Below are 16851 nucleotides of genomic sequence, written 5' to 3' on the forward strand. Positions count from 1 at the left end.
ACGTGTGAAGAATTTAACAATTCTTGCAGTCCAATGATCAAACAATCCAAAATTTGGTCAAATAAATGGTCAGTGACACAACAATTACATTCATATAAAACCCAAAGAATCCAATTCTTGTTCAGGGTTGATCCCAAATAGACACGTTAACATAAGGTAAAACACTTTTATTCAGTAGTTACTAATGCATATTTGAAATGTTTTTTTCATGGCCTTTTTGATTCAGATAAAAAAAGTAAAAAAATATGTTCCTTTAGCAAGCAGTGACCTTTAACTTTAGAATAAACATGTGCTATAAAGTGTAACTTTGTGGCTGATCTGCTGCAGCAGCTCCTTAACTGAGGCCTCCAGTTCACCCAGCTGCTCTGCCTTCACCTCAAGTGTATGTTCGTTGTCCTCAAATAACTTTTCTAGATCTGAAATATGAAAGAATAAATTTAGTGCCCAGCACAAACATTCTTGTAAGGCATGTGCCAGTTTTATTTTCCCTAATACTGAGTGCTAATTACAGTAAATAACTTTTTTTTACCCATGAACCATTATATTAATAATCTGTATTTCATTGGGGAAAACACTGACCAAAAAAAAGAAAACTTTTATTAATAGATTTAAAAATACTTTTTTGACTCCAAAGCATTTTTACCAAACAAGGTGCAGTATGTTAACATTTGTCCTTCTTCGACACCACCTGACCAACTCGCTCATACAATGAACAATTATGGGCTCAAAATCAATGTCCTTTAGCCTATTATCCTATACTGCCCTCTGCAGGCATAACCCTTTAGTCTCACGTTTTTAGTTTAATACTCGTATTAACCAGTGTCAACACCAGGTTGATCACAACTCGAGCAGCAGATCTGTCATGCAATCCTGGAACAAACGGTAGCTCAAAGAACCTGCTGAGGAACAATTAAATGGTAGTGACATCACCTTTGAGAATCTTCAGCTTGCGACTGGCTTGCAACAGCAGCTCCTTAGCTTCTTGCTGCAATAACTCCGCCCTCTTCTTTGCCTCAGCCACCCCGCTCCCTTTTTGGTCAATTAGTTGCTCTACAGTGGAGTACTTGTCCTTAATTTCAGTGTCCATGCCCTACATGACGTCGACAGAAAAAAATAATTAACTTGGAGATGTAACCAAGTTATCTTTTTATTGCTATACATTTTTTGCATGACAGGTCAACGTTTTAAAGTTGTTAACTTACCTTTTTCACCTCTTTGACTATTTGTCTTATGATTGTTGCATCATGAATGGTCTGTTCGCTGGTCAGTGTGACCTTCAGAGTTTTGTTTCTCAACAGTGTCACATCCTCATCAAGCTGCTGCAATCGCTTAGTGGCGTTGTCCAGTTTTACTTCGACATCGGTTGTACCTGATTTGACCTGAACGCAACGTTGATTACACGCATTACTACATGGTGGTGGTTACAAAAGTACTTGTACAAATGATCAAGCATTTAAATACAGAAGACTGACTAAGAGGAGAAGCTTGTTGGTGTTCTTGATATCGTCAGTGGCATGCTGGATCACACTGCTGGCAGCTGCCTGAGCTCTCTGAGCTTCTGCCAGAGCTTGTTTGACCATCTCAGCAGATTCCTTCACATCATCTGCCTCCTGACTGTTGAATATAGGGAGTTTCTTTTATTATTTCAGTCTTGACATTATTTCAACCATGGACTAGTATGATATCAGGAAATGTCTTTTGTGCATATTGCCAACCCCTCAAAATAAAGTGTTAAGTCTTTTGATTGATATTAAGAATGTGCTAGTCGTGAAAGAGCTGCTCCAGCCACCATCAATGTTACACAGTTAACACAGAACCCACCTAGCTTTCCGGGCCTGTTCAAGTAGGCTTTCAGCTCTAGCAATGTCCTCAGTGCTCTGCTCCAGGATGCTTTCCACATTGCCCAGTTCCCCCACCTTTTCACGGATTTCATCTGTGAGGTTCTGAAGCTGTGCTCGTGTGGTTGGCATTTGCATGGCCAGCACCTCATTAGCAACTTTTTCAATACTCTCCAAGTCTGCTCCATCCTCTAAAAAAGAAACATGTTTATGGTGCATCTGTGGTCATCTCAGTCCAGATCTCAGTCTTTAGATGTACAGGTAACATTACTCAGCATTTATATTGTATCCAGCACTCTGAAGGTGCCCAATTTATATGTATACAATTTAATATTGAGCCTTCTGACAAAAATCTATTTGATTTGAGCTAAATTTATCTCAGATGATTCGTTGCCTTAAACGATTTTAGAATCTGTGGATTTTACAATTTGAATGACAGAAGTCAAGGAAAAAAAAAAGAGATTCACCTGTAAGGAAGTCTCGAATCTCTCTGATAAGGACTCGCAACTCTTCGCTGCTCCGATCGATATCGTGTTTGGTCCTGTTAGTCTTCATGAAAACGTCACGGGCGCTCACTTTTGCTTGATCTGCCTTTTGTTTTGCCTCTGACACCTAAACAGAGTGCAGGTTAGACCAAAAGCATTATCTTGAAAGACAATCTGAATCCTCAAAAATTAGGGTCTTACCATCTTGGCAAGTTTATCCACTTCCTTCATGGCATTTACTATTTCCTTTTCAGATTCAAAAGCATTCTGCCAACTGGAATGAACTTTTGTCAACACACCATCACATTCTGGCCCCCCACACATGAGGCCACCCTCTGCATTTACACATCCTAATCCCCCACAGGGAGAGGAACATGAGTCCTGACCATCTGAATTCCCGCATGTCTGTAGAGACACAAAACTGAAATTGTTACCAGGAATATAAAGCATTATAAGGTGTTGGAAAGGTTTGTGTGTCTCAGTGATCCTAGGAGTTAAATTATCTTATCAGGGTATATGAAAAATTCTCAAGTGGAATTTAATACCTTTTTGATAGTCACAATATTTTTTAATACCAACACGACTTCTTGCTGCAACTATTCTGTATCTAACTGCTGGCACCTAAATTACCTTTTCCTTAAGTACAAAATCAGTTTGAGATGTTTTTTAATTAGATACATTTACCAATATTATAGATACTGATTTTTGAGAGAAGCTTAAGTTCGAGGGTCTAAGTACTTCAGAAGTCCCATAGGCTAACCATGCATGGTGACATGCCTGCTATATAGTACTTGTTTTAGTGTCACAAATATTTGTGGAAGACAACCCCAGCATATATTTGTACCTTGTGGCTGAGCTGTGAAAGGTCCAGAGTCTGGATTTGACCTGCCAGGTCATCCAGTCTCTGTGCATGGTCATTGTGTCTCCTGAGAAACTCATCTCTGGTTAAGTTCATCTTATCCTCCGTGAGTTTACGTATGTTAGCAGAGTTTTCCACAGGGCTGTTGGGGTCAATGGTGGATGCATTTGCTCGTTCTTCAGCTTTCAAAGACTGCAGGAGGTACTTAGATACACTGTCAGCTGCGCCTGGTAACAGAGTAATAAAAAACAACTAATGTCGGGGACTATCCATAAGAAAATGAGTTTGATGAAGAAATCAGTTCATAAAAGTTCAATAGAAACAATTGAATCTTCACTCATGACCAAAGAAACTCGGGGTTAAAGTTAGAAGTTTGAACAAAAAAATAAACAATAACTCAATATAAACATCTTCATAATTAACCCCTATACATAACGGAAAATCTTGTTGACATCTTTCTTACCTCTGACATCAGAATTCCTGATGAACTCAACCTGATCCAGAATGTCTTGAACTGTCCGCTCGAGTTTCTGAGCATCTGCCATCAGCAACTTTAGCTTACCCTCCATGTTGCTATTCTCTTCTTGCACATTGAGTAGAATATTTTCCGTGTGGTTCAGTGACTGGCTCAAAGATCCCATCAAGTCACTAATGGACACACAAAGATGACAGGTTCGATTTGAAAGACGAGCTCTAATACTACCATTTTGGAAGCGGCACTTGCTATGATTAAATCCATTCATACCTGGCCTCTTGTAAGAGCTGTTGGATCTCGGTTAGAGGCTGCGAGGCTGGGTTTTGGTTGAAGACGGCGTGGATGTCTGATATACTCCTTTCCATACTTTCGATCGACTTTCTGTACGGCCCACCGACTCCACTAATCTTGATAGTGTTCACCTTGTTTGCAAGTCGGTGTGTTTGATTTGTTAATTGTCCGATGATAGCATCCCACTCGGCAAAGCATTGGTGGCAGCGTTGGCAGTTGGGGAAAGTACCAGAGAAGCCACGGGCGCAGGTATCACACCGTGGACCAGACACTCCTTCTACACAAATGCAGTGACCGTTGTCTTTGTTGCATTGTGGTTGAGTGATGCCATGAGGTTCACAATCACATTCTAATGGGAGAAGAACATACAAGTTTAGATATATGTAACATCCATCCAGTTTCCAAAGAGCTTCATACTACAAGTTCTTAGATTTTTTTTTTGATTTTTTATTCTCATTCAATAGTATGGCTAGTCGTAAAAATAAAAGGACGATTTCTCTCTATATATCTGTCTGTTTAAAGTTTGTCTCTTGATACTGCACAGGTCTAGCGACCAACAAAAACAAATGACCTACCATGACATTCGACCTCTGGGTCACCCCAGAAGAGTGCTCTACATTCTCTGCACGTCCTGCCTCCAAAGCCTGGCATACATGAGCATTGACCACTGATCTGTAGGAATAGCATATGCAGAACACATTTTCACTCCAAATACTTTCCTTTAAAATATTTTCTATGCAACTACAAAATAGATGTTAAAGCGGAAGTCAGAAAATGTTTTTTTGCTGTGATATTTAGTACTATATTTCCCCCCATTAGTTTAAACGCAGTATTCTGATTAATGTTGCATTTGTAGAATATTAATTAATCAGAAAAATACAAACATTTGAATCATTTTCAGGAGGCTGCCATTTGTGCTATCACCAGCTGCACCCACATTTCAGCCATATTGCTCACCTCATTGCATGAGTTCCTGTACGAATGTTTAGGGTCACACTCACAGGCCTGGCAGCCCGTATTGCTTGCCATGTTCCAGGTGTCTGGTGCACAACGATCGCAGTGCTGACCAATCACATTGGGAAGACAATGACACTGACCACTATTGCGGTCACAGTGACAGTCACCTGATGAAGGACAACTGGTACTATCACTACCCAGACGGTTACAAACACACTCTGTGGAAGACAGCAATTAGTCATTACTAAGCAGCTTTTGGACTTCGAAATGAATTCATAAAAGTGACTATGAGCCGACTTTCCATCTGAGTGGCTCAGTGAACTTACTCCTGCAGTCTTGCAGAAGTGCATTGCCATAGTAACCCATCATGCAATATTCGCAAGAATGCCCTTCGCTGTGATATAGACAGCGCAGGCATTCGCCAGTTTGGGGGTTGCAGGATTCTGGGTCCAACATATCAATGTTGTTGTTGCAGTGACAGGGCTGGCACGACCCCCCGATTTCATGAGGATTTCCATAGTAACCAGGGGAGCACTCATTGCAGCGAGTACCTGGTGAAAAAAGATGGGAACACATTCCAAATGCTTCTTTTGCCGTTATACTGTATTTTTAAATTCAAATATTGACTGTCATTTCATCTGGAATTTTTTTTGTAATTATCGTAATTTCTGGACTATAAGCCAAATATAAGATGCGCTAGGTATAATTAGGGGAAAATCCTGTTTTGTTCATATATAAGCCACACTGGACTATTAGCCGCAGATGTTTTAATGTTTCATTTCCATATGTAAGAGAATATGCACAAATCATACGATGTCATAAAAATCCAAGTCCAAGCCGCATTGGACTATAAGCCGAAAGATTCAAACCTTGTGCAAAAAATAGCAGTCCAGAAAATACGGTGCTTTTCTATTTTTGGTGTCCTATCAGGATTCTCTGAGAAAAACACTGTATTTTTGGGTAAGTGGGCAATGTAGTACCTTTGTATCCAGTGTCACAGACACAGACTGCTTGTTGGGAATTGTCACCTCGAAAACAACTTCCAGCAAACTGCCGCAGGCTACCTGGACCATCAGGACACATACAGGGGCGACAATGGTCACCGGAGCCCAGCGTCAGGTCACCATAGTAACCATCCAAGCACCTTAACATAAAAGACAGAGCATTAGACTCTGATTCCATTAACCCATCCATTTTCTGTGCTGCTTGTCCCCACGGGGGTCGCGGGCACGCTGGAGCCTATCCCAGCCGTCAACAACAACCCGTAGAGCATGTACCTCCGCCTGCCATTGATAAATAAATACTACTGTTTGCACAAATCTTTAAAGTTGTTTTGTGTGGCTTCCGCCACAAAGAGATATATTATGTAGACCAGATGAACCAATCGGAGGACATTACGTTTTATGTAGATCGGGGCGGTAAACCAATCAGAAGATGAGGATTCTGATGGATTTGCGTATTGATCAGATCAATGTTAATTCAAATAAATTCAATACTAATTCACCTGTCACAGTTGTGCCCTGTGCTGTAGTCCCTGCAGTTGAGGCACTGTCCCGTGTGAGCATCGCAGTCCTCTGTGTGTCCGTTACAAGAACATGGACGGCACATAGGAAAGCCCCAGTAGCCCGGGAGGCAGCGATTACACTGACGTCCATATGCTCCCGGAACGCACACACACTGGCCGGACAGCTGATCACAAAGAGGGCTCTGTGAGCCCTGAGCGTCACAGTTGCATTCTGCAGACACAAAATCACAGTTTTGATTTATCTGACAATATTGGTTTGTTTACAAAATACCAGATGCATGGGCTACAGTTGAGACATCAAATTAAGCTCATTTAAATAAAAAATAAAAAGTTGGTTGAGTTAAAGAAAAGCAACATTAAACCAATGTTACACTTCAGGGATCGGGAAATTTGCAAGTAAGATGTATGGCTTTCAAAACAGAGAGAGGTAATAATTTGGGGCTTGGTAGATAAATCTGTAATATTGTGACATGAAGTTGGAGTTTATACCTTTGCAGCCACTTGGCCCAAACTGGAAAGTAGCTGGAGCACATTTGTCACAGTTTCTACCAACGACATGAGGTCGGCACTGACATTGACCTCCACTCACATTGCAGACTGTACTCAGAGAGCCTTGGGGGTCACACTGGCATTCTGGAAGGGACAGACACAGCCATATGTTTTAATTTTTCTCAACTTGAAAACCTCCATTTTTTTTTGTAGTAGTGCTACCTTTGGCTCCCTGATGAAGCAGAGCAGAAATGCTGAAGATGAAGTTTTGACAAATGTCAGTCATCGGTGTCTTGACAACACTCTGGCTATTCTCCATACAACGATAACGCTGAAAAGTTTCCCATCCACGATTTTCACCAGATTCCCCTCCTTCTGAGTTGGTAAAAAGGTCCAAGTTCTTACAGTGAGGCATCAGCACGATCTGATAATAAGAACATGTAACCAGTTTTAAGTTGAAAACCAGCTTTGTTCGACTGGAGGGACTTACAGATAACCCATTCCAGCTATGAGTAATAGCCATGTGTTGTCTTCTACTTTAAAAATCTGATCACAAATCCTCACCGAATCAATGAGCGTGTACGGCGACTGAACATCACTGAGGGCCGAATACAATGACAGACTTAGGCGGATGGTGTAGTTCAAACTGGATTCAAAACAAACTGGTCTGGGAAGAGCCACATGTCTACGAAAACACAGAGAAAAGTGAACCATCTGGGAAGTGTTACGCAGACTTCCTTTGAACACGAGGACATAAAAAAGCAAACAATTCATCATGTGTAAAACACAAGAGTTGAAACAAAATGTTCATAAAAGTGCTGAGGAAAAACAATCTCAGGAAAATAAATCAAGGCACTGACGTCGGGTTAAAAAAAAAAAAAAAAAAAATGAAGACATTCAGAGATCATGCAAAACGCATCAAATGAAGGTCGGCAGTTCAGAGTACCTTAACTTCAGTAACGTTTGGGAAAAAGGATACTTGCCAGAGTACTTTTAATGGTAAACATTTGTACTCATAATGAAGTAAAAGATTTTGCTATTGTATCCATTTCTGTAAATGTTATTGTGTTTGACTGATAATATCTGCAGCCCCCCCATGAGTGCCTCTCTCATTGCTTCTAAAATCATTCACCTCCGAGTTACTAAGCATTCTTAGCAGAAATCATTGCTCCATACTTTTTAATATACAGTATAATTGTCAATCATATTTGTAGCCGAAAGGTGGTTATAAAGGAGGGTTATTAATTAACATTACCGTGACCCAGGGTGGAGTGAAATCATTTGGTTGTCATCATCTGGCACAGTATTTATACAACGACTATCTGCTCTGATGGGTCCTGGTCTCATCACGGTCATAAGAACTTCTTCCCATTGGTCAGGCAGCTAAGGAAACATATCAAATTATTCCTTCTTGAATTAAACACTACTCCCTGCGCCATCACTTTATATTGGTGGATGGGTTTGTGTGTCCTAATTATTGGTTGCCAGTCATTCACTTACCTGAGGCTCATAGCGGATGAGGATGTCATACTCCATGGAGTGAGGAATGTTGTCAACAGAAAATTCAAGGAAGGCTCCCTCGGGAACATTAACCAAGCCAATACCTGTCCAGGTGGGAACGTGGTCCTGTGGGTGGGGCCTTGAAACCACCATTACACCCTAAAAGAACCAAACTCATTAGGCAAGCAAGAAATCCATCTTTCAATCAACAATATTATTGATTGCGTGAATTTTGAACAAATGTTGACTCACGGGTCCTAACTTGGCATCCTCTGCCTCATAGGTGTAGTGGTCAAGAGCAATGAAGTAGAATCCTGACTCAACTTGATCACAGCCGCGGCCGAACATGTGTTCTCTGCAGGCGCACTGACCGGTCAGCTCATCGCACCTAATAACAGCAAAAGCACTTTATAAATTTGTGATTTACTTTTCATTCTTAACTTTTGAAAATCCTCTTTTTAAAATATCTGAAAAGTTTCCACTAGTCTGATTTGGCGTTCATTTATTTGGATTGACAGTCATAATGACCCCCCGAGAGAAACTATGACTACAATGCGGCCCGCGACAAAAATGAGTTTGACACGGTATTTAAAAAATATTTTACTTGTTTTCCAGCACGTCAAGTTTTAAAGATGTTTTCATAGTTTTTTTTTATATTTAGAAAAAAACAATGCCAGTAAATGCTGGGAAATTATTTTTATTATTATAACTGTTATTATTATTAGGGATTTTTTTTATTATAACTGTTATTATTATTATTATCATTATTATTTGCACCTCACAGTGCAGAGGTTGCGGGTTTGATTCCAGTTTCGGCAGTTAATGGTGTCCCCCACCTACTGCTAAAAGTCAGCTTTGATATGCTCCAACATGCCCGTGACACTTGTGAGAAGTGGTTCAGAAAATACATGAATGGATTAAAACCCAAGAGAAAACAAATGAGGGAAGATTCTGAATTTGCCCAAAAAACTCATTTAGAAAGGTTTACTTGCATCTCCGATTTAAAAAAACAACAACCTGTGTAGTTGAAAGAAATTCTGTTAGTATGACTGGCTTGTAGTTTCAACAACTATTGCAGGGTTGTTCGATACTGTGTATAAACTCACTGGTTGTTGATGGCTCCCCCCAGGTCACAGTCACACGATCTGCAGCCATCCATATCATTGCTGAGACCCCAGTGTTCCGGCTTTAAACAGACACAAAGAGCGAAAACAGATGTTAGCATTTTATGACATCCCACCTGGTTATGTCTTGTAAAAACATGAGATGAAATCATCCAAGCTTCACTTCTTCACACCTCAGCATATTTAATGACGCGTATAATCAACTGCCGCAGTTTCACAGGTTTTAGTAGCGTGGGTGTTTTTTTTAAACTTTAGGATTAACTCACCACACAGTGGTCACAGTCCTTTCCAATCACCAATCGTTTACAGAAGCAGTTTCCTGTCTCACTGTCACAAGGAATTCCATCAGGCACTGTTCCCAGAATGTTGCAAGTGCATGCTAAAAGAGAAAAGCATTTTTAAATTATTGTATACGTATTATCTTTATATTTCTATGACAGATGTGCTCTGTTTCTGACCACCCCTACATGCAACGCACAGCATATGAACACAGCATAAGATGGTTCTATATCGAACATTTTCAAAATATTCAAATTTTCTGAGAGACTGAATATGGTGTTTTCATGAACTGTCAGTTACAATAATCAAAACTAAAATGAATCAACACTTGAAATATATCAGTCTGTGTGGAAGGAAAGTATACAGTATGCAAGTTTCACTTTTTGAATGGAATTACTGAAATAATTATAATCATCCATCCATTCGCCCATTCCATCCATCTTGTTGTTCCAGGTCATGTCATACCTTTGCAGCCTTCTGCTGAATCAGTGAGCCCATAGTACGCCTGTTTGCAGCGATCACAGCGTTCTCCCTCCACATTGCCTTTGCAGCGGCATTGACCAGAAATGAGCCCTAGTCTAATGTCTGTCTTCCCATCACAGATTCCTCCATTCAAAGAGCCCAATGGGTCACAACTGCATGCTACAGAGAAAAAAAAAGACAGAAATAACTTTGCTTGATTAACAGGCTTCACATTTATTTCAATGGAGCAGAGTGACGAAAATAACTACAAATATCTTAACATGGCTAGATGATTCAATTTTATACAATTGTTTGGGGCACCGCTAATATTTGGGACACTGAATCTATTTGTAAGTCACCAAAAAAGATCATTCATTACTCACGCTGGCAGATGTTCGGATCTCTAACATCTTTCTCGGGGTGTTGGAAGTAGAACGGTTTGCACTGCTCACAGTTGTATCCAGATGTATTGTGTTGACAGTCATCACACACACCGCCACTTACATTTCCTGAAGCCATGTAGACGGCAATGTCAAAGTGACATAAGTCCGCGTGCTGGTTGCAGTTACACTCTGAAAACATCCAAGAAATCCACAGTTAACACAGAAGTACCATGTAATTGTTACAGTGGTGCCGCTGGAGATAATATATATTTACCGTAATTACTGGACTATAAACCGCACCTGATTATAAACCGCACGAGCAAAAATTAGGGGAATTCTTTTTCTCCATGAATAAGCCACACAGTACTAAAAGCCGCATGTGCACGCGAGTTATTTACAAAGAAAGACGGTACACAGAAAGCCTTTTTAAAGTTTTCATAACATACGTTAACATTTCTTTCCAAATACCGCCTGTGACGGGGCAGTAATACCGCAGCAACACGGAAGTAACACAGCACTAGTAGGGCTGGATAAAAAAACATACCGGTAAAAGTTACTGCAGTAACAAAGCAGCAACAAGATAGCACAGCACTAACAAGGCTGGTTAAAAAAAACAGAACTGCTCCCTCTTGAGAGTAAACCAGCTTTAAAAATGTTCTCCTGTGAAACAGTGCATACTCACTTTTGCAGGCGTTGGTGTTGCGTCCCTCAGCGGGTCTCCAAGGTAGGTCATGATAGAAATCTTGACACTGTTCACAGTTCAGTCCTTTGGTATTATGATTACACATGCAGTGACCATGAACCTGGAAACATTCAATCAGAACTAAATTGTCAAACAATGTCTCAATATTACTTCTGGATAGATTTTGGTTTAGTTTCAGATTCTATATGCTTTAGTTAAGTGGGAATCTTGCTTCTAGTAAATATTTTTGCTAAGACTCATTTCATGAGTAACCAGTATGCTTACCATGCCTTCCCTAACATAGCCAGTTTCCTGGACTGGGGCACACTCTGACGCATGTCCATAGCAGAAGCAGTTTCCTCGAACCACCATATCATAGGCAGCATAGTAATACTTCTCTTTAATCTCCATACGCGAGTCAAGCAAGTTGTCCCCAAGCGTGTGGAGTTTGGTTAACTTCACCCTTAGATTGGTGATCTTAAGCATATCTGTAAAACAGAAATAAATATTGACTATTTAAAAAACAGTGGATAAGTACTAGCTAAAGAACTAGTCAGTCGGTGGGTACCCTGGATTCGAGGGCTATATGGGTCGTGGATCCGAAAAGCAGGGTCCAAAACTCTGAAAATGACCTGAAAAGATTCATCAGATTATTACCCTAAAGTAAATCTATAAAAAAAATATTGTTGCGATAATGGTCATGGGGTAACTAAGATCTTTTTTTTTTCACTTCACATTACCTCTCCCTCAGTAGATGGTTCAATGTCGGAATAGCGCGAGTCACAGATGACATCATCAACCTTCTTCATGGGACCGACAGAAACGTCAGGGAAGGACGTTTCACAGTCATAGGAAAAGTACCGATACACCTTCCAGGTTTTGCCAAAGTCTGCCGAGCGCTCAATGACCATTGCAGCAGGTCGAAATGTCTTCAGGGATGAGAGCGAATGAAAAATGGTTTTACAGTACAATAAAAAGATAGCAACATTAGCAAACCAAGCAAAAGGAGCTTGAATTAACAGGAAGGCTAACATCCATCCTGTACATAGAAACTGCAGGCAAATTTTTTCTTGAATTTTTTTTTGCCCATCCGACCTGGCTGTATCCGATATTTGCATGACGCTGAATGGCTCATTCCGATTGTTTCAAATCTGACACCAGTCTGTCTGGATGAGGCTTCTGTTCTAACACTTGTATCTTAAATCTAATTCATTATTCTATTTGTTAAATTTGATAAATGCAACTTTTGTGTTCCTCCTGCCTATACAACAAATGCAATTTGCACATATGAATGGCTATTTATTTGAAAAGAATGACATGAATATTTGTCAAAGGATTTTTTTTAAACACAATGTATCCTAATCATCAACCTTTTTTCCCCCCAATATTTATAGCTATCAAAAGGTATTTTTAAAGTAGAAATACATCATTGGAGACTGCTTATGATACACACTGAAACTTTAAAGACCTTGATCTATCACAATAACTCACTTTGAAGGTCATGATGAGATGAGTGAAGTGAAACTCTGCCTCCAGGTTCAGCTGGATAGTGACATTTTCCTTCCCTGCATACAGAGGATCAATTATCTAAACTGTTTTCATCATTAGATTAACATTCTCATTGTAAAATCAGTGGCAGAATACAATGCGGCTAAAGAAGACGCTGTTGCGATGATTCAAATTTGACCATATTGCATGGCATCTCCCATGTCAAAATTCCATTATTGGTTGCCCATTTAGATACACCATTTATGTACTGTAAAATTCAGGGATAAGTTGGTTTTATTGAAATATAAAATACTTAAGCTTGCCATTGCTATGCAGAAAAGATTTTGTTTCAAAAGCAGAGAATGTCCCAAATGTGAGACCAGGTGACAAAGATGTAATCCGAGGCTCCGCTGCACGCCATCTTCCCAGATTACCCAATAAAGATGTGCATGATGCCTGCCGACTGAAATTAGCTCAACTAAGTGACGTGTTGAAATGCTGAAGTATTTCTGTCAATCCAGCCAACATCCTTTAACACTGCAGTGGGCAAAATTATGATTATTATTATTCTATGAATGTAAGTTTACTCTAACTACATTAAGGGAGACATTTAATTGCATACTGAAAACTTGGGGGCGCTGTGAATAATTTCCAGATAGATGCAGTTTAACTATTAGCACTCAGCTGCAACTATACATGTAATTCCTTTAGTAAACTAATACAGCCTGGATGAATAGTTTAAACATTAAACATGCGTGACAGGCATTAACCTTTGACCTTTCATTGTGTTTTTGTTCTCACCATTCTCAGATTGCCACCAGGTCTTCAGTCTGTTCGGAGCAAATGTGGTAACGACATTCTCAATACGATGGCTTTCTGTCTGATTCACTGGTTCACTGTAGGGGGTCGCTGAGTCACACATGAAACATTTTTTTTCCTCCTGGACACAAAAAAGAAAGAGTGGCAGAAAGTGTAGAAGAAAATAGGGGTTGGAATGCCACTCTTCCTGCTGTTTTGTTTTTATATGTTAGGCAGAGAAACATGACATTATGAGTCAGGATTGTGGCCAAAGTTCAACATTTGGTGAAAACATGGGAAAAAAAAAATTTCAAAACAAATCAACAGTGGAAGAGTTTTCACACATACAGATAAGAACTTGTCAAAACAGTTATGCAGCCTTGAGAAAACTGAGGTCAAAGAGAACCGAAAAAACTGCATTATAATCTACACGATTCACGCAAATAATTCTCCCGACGGAAAAAAACACGGAAATCCGCGGATTCGCGGAAGATTCTCATCCCTGATATCGAGCTACTGCAACAGAATGTCAGTCCAACAAAGTCCAATTAAATATAATGGTAATAATAAATAAATTTTGACGCTATTTTCCCTTTTTTTGTGATTCACTTTTTTAAACTGACTAATGCCAGTGAATAAATTGAGACGGACGGATGTTTTTTTTCATATACTCGAGCATTGTCAGAGCGCAATGGAATCCTTTCAGTGAGACAAGTCTGCTGCACAGCAGTGTCCTAAAGCAGCTGGACAAACATCTGTCTCCTGTTATATCCGCACCTCCAGATGGGGTTTGTGTGTGTCTGTGTGTAGCTGCGTGTGTCTATGTGTTTGTGAGGGGGGTTACGATCAACACAGGATGTGCTGCAGACTATAACCCCCCCTAAAGCCACACACTAAGTAATACACAACAGGGAGTTTATTTTCTTACAAACATTCCATTCCATCAGTAGACATGGGAACCGTTCGAACAAAGCAAATCGGGCAAGTTTACTATGGTACAACTTTAATGCACTGGAGTTGTGTATGTATGAAAGCTGTATGGTATATTCAAATAAATTAGTGGAATTATATTTTACTGTTACATATTCTGGTTTGAAAAAAAATGGGACTACATGGAAAAAAAAACATTTGAGGGAGTTAGGCGACGAGATAAGCAATTAAAGGCTTTCTGATATAAATTGAGGTAGTAAAGATAAGATTTTTCTTCTTTCAGCCTCAATATTTGTTATTTCTACAGAAATGATTGTATTGTTTTAGGAGGGGAGATGCTAATGCAAGGAAAGTGAACAGGGGGAAATATAGCTACTTAGCGGTATGATAACATCAGGCTGCTTTATATGGTCTGTTCTCAAGCTGGCCGCCTAACCCTGCTATTCGGGGAGGGGTGTTAAGTTGCTCCACCAAAATGTGTCCTTAAGAGGTACTTTGTAATATCACAGGCAGAGTAACAATCTATCTGTGAAAAACAAAGTCGGCATGGCATGTTAGTGGTGTGATGTTTCATTGACTTGTTGCTTATTTGACGTGCCACCATTGACAATTTAAATACTGCTTTTGATAACCAGCATTACAGAAACAAGCTACAACAAAACAAGCAAGTACAATGAATGCCAGTTTGGGAGACAATAGAGTATATGATCAGTAGATGTAAAAAAAGAAAGTTTTGTTAATTACTTTTAAACTATTGTTCCATGTTGTCATTAATAATGACTGATTCATTACTGATTTCCTGGAATAATTAGAAAATGTCTAAAAAGTTATATTTTAAAAAGATCACTTGTGAAACACTCCTAGAAAGTCAGAATGTCCCAACACTGGTCAGCTATTTTTAGAACAGACCCGTGGGCTAATCATGTGGTGCCTGGAAGCTACCTGGCACCACTTTGGTGACTCCTGATCCACAGATTTTATTACCTGCAGATGGCTGACAATGCAGAAGGGTTCCGGACGGTTTAGTCCACAAGTGGAGGTTGATGAAAGCTGGTGCGCTCGACCAATAAGAAGATCTCCTGTTGCTGGATAACAGCTGCCCTTGGTGCAAACGTCACTGAGTTCTGGTAAGTTGATTTCATTCTGGTCTTGGCCTAACACAGGCTTGAGTTGCTGGGCCAAGTCGAACACCAGTAGACCTAAGAACATAGTCAGTCAAACATTTGGATGGATGGATGGATGGATGGATGGATGGATGGATGGATGGATGGATGGATGGATGGATGGATGGATGGATGGATGGATGGATGGATGGATGGATGGATGGATGGATGGATGGATGGATGGATGGATGGATGGATGGATGGATGGATGGATGGATGGATGGATGGATGGATGGATGATAATGTAACATGTGAAAAAATGTAAAGTTGATCAAATAAATAACAAAGTTGAGGCGGGGGGTGATCCCATATACAGTAAATGCTCTCTTTGTTACACTTGCATTTGTGGCTTTGTTTTGCATAAAACTCTTCACAATTGCCATTTTACACACTTATATTAACATGCCAATTGTAATTCTACTACCTAAATAATAAAATACAAATTGACAAGGATGTTTAAAGTTATGGCCGTCATCATTTTAAAAACGTTAAAAGCAGCAACACATTTTACGTCCTAAGCACGCAATTAGAGTAACGATTTTAGAGTGTCTGGTTCCTTTGGAGTTGATCAATTAAAATATTCTTAAAGTTCCTCACCAAGAAGCAGAGCGAGTTGAACACGCAGAATCATCGTCTTCTCACAGACGGCAAAACCAAACTTCCAAAGTCCGAGCAGACCTGAACTCCCCCACACCGGCCCCGTCCACGTAAAAGTCAAATATGCCCGACAATCACATATCCGGTTAAAGCTTTCAGAATAAATGACACTATCAAATAGTCTGTGAAAACTCCAATGTTTAAAGGTTTTCATATCTACTTTGAATACAATTGCAGTAGACTGAAAACACAACTGTATATTTGTGCAAAATCAAAAGCTCTTCTTTCGGCTGTATACTTTCAGTCGTTTTGAATTGGGGTGGGAGTATAGAAATGTAAAAGTAGAACTAAATATACGATGTGTCGTAGACTAAAACAGTAACGTGATCTGATTTACTTTCAAAGATGTTTCAAAAACAGTCCGACGATGACCTTAAATTTTATATACGTCGTATGGGGTTTCTTAGCATTTCCCCTTCAATTATGCTCACTTTACCACTGCGTTGAGTCGGGCGACCCCATCGCT

General features: G+C 39.9%; 1 protein-coding gene across 1 annotated transcript; it reads right to left on the reverse strand.

The window, feature by feature from the left end:
• Positions 1-152: 152 nt before the first annotated feature.
• On the reverse strand, positions 153-16481 carry lamb1a (laminin, beta 1a). Its single transcript, XM_061283111.1, has 33 exons — positions 16326-16481; positions 15550-15764; positions 13639-13777; positions 12841-12914; positions 12090-12278; positions 11918-11981; positions 11635-11837; positions 11350-11470; positions 10668-10856; positions 10288-10464; positions 9810-9922; positions 9526-9605; positions 8672-8807; positions 8420-8578; positions 8175-8302; positions 7484-7604; positions 7142-7343; positions 6920-7063; positions 6410-6641; positions 5886-6049; positions 5232-5456; positions 4906-5123; positions 4524-4620; positions 3928-4297; positions 3646-3830; positions 3168-3409; positions 2525-2728; positions 2306-2450; positions 1822-2029; positions 1473-1614; positions 1203-1379; positions 931-1090; positions 153-416 (listed from the first exon to the last, which is right to left on the reverse strand). The coding sequence occupies exons 1-33, from the start codon at positions 16357-16359 to the stop codon at positions 277-279; spliced, it is 5397 nt and encodes a 1798-aa protein (XP_061139095.1). The 5' UTR covers positions 16360-16481; the 3' UTR covers positions 153-276.
• Positions 16482-16851: the final 370 nt, after the last annotated feature.

This window comes from Syngnathus typhle, linkage group LG7 (assembly GCF_033458585.1).
Source record: "Syngnathus typhle isolate RoL2023-S1 ecotype Sweden linkage group LG7, RoL_Styp_1.0, whole genome shotgun sequence".
Lineage (NCBI taxonomy): Eukaryota > Metazoa > Chordata > Actinopteri > Syngnathiformes > Syngnathidae > Syngnathus > Syngnathus typhle.

Bases quoted from the DNA above. Each gene is read 5' to 3' on its own strand.
- lamb1a (XM_061283111.1), bottom strand. From the start codon at position 16,359: ATGATTCTGCGTGTTCAACTCGCTCTGCTTCTTG. The intron at 11,838-11,917 runs GTACCCACCGAC...TCTGTTTTACAG, and splicing joins ATATAGCCCTCGAATCCAGG to ATATGCTTAAGATCACCAAT. The intron at 10,465-10,667 runs GTGAGTAATGAA...TTTTCTCTGTAG, and splicing joins AGATCCGAACATCTGCCAGC to CATGCAGTTGTGACCCATTG.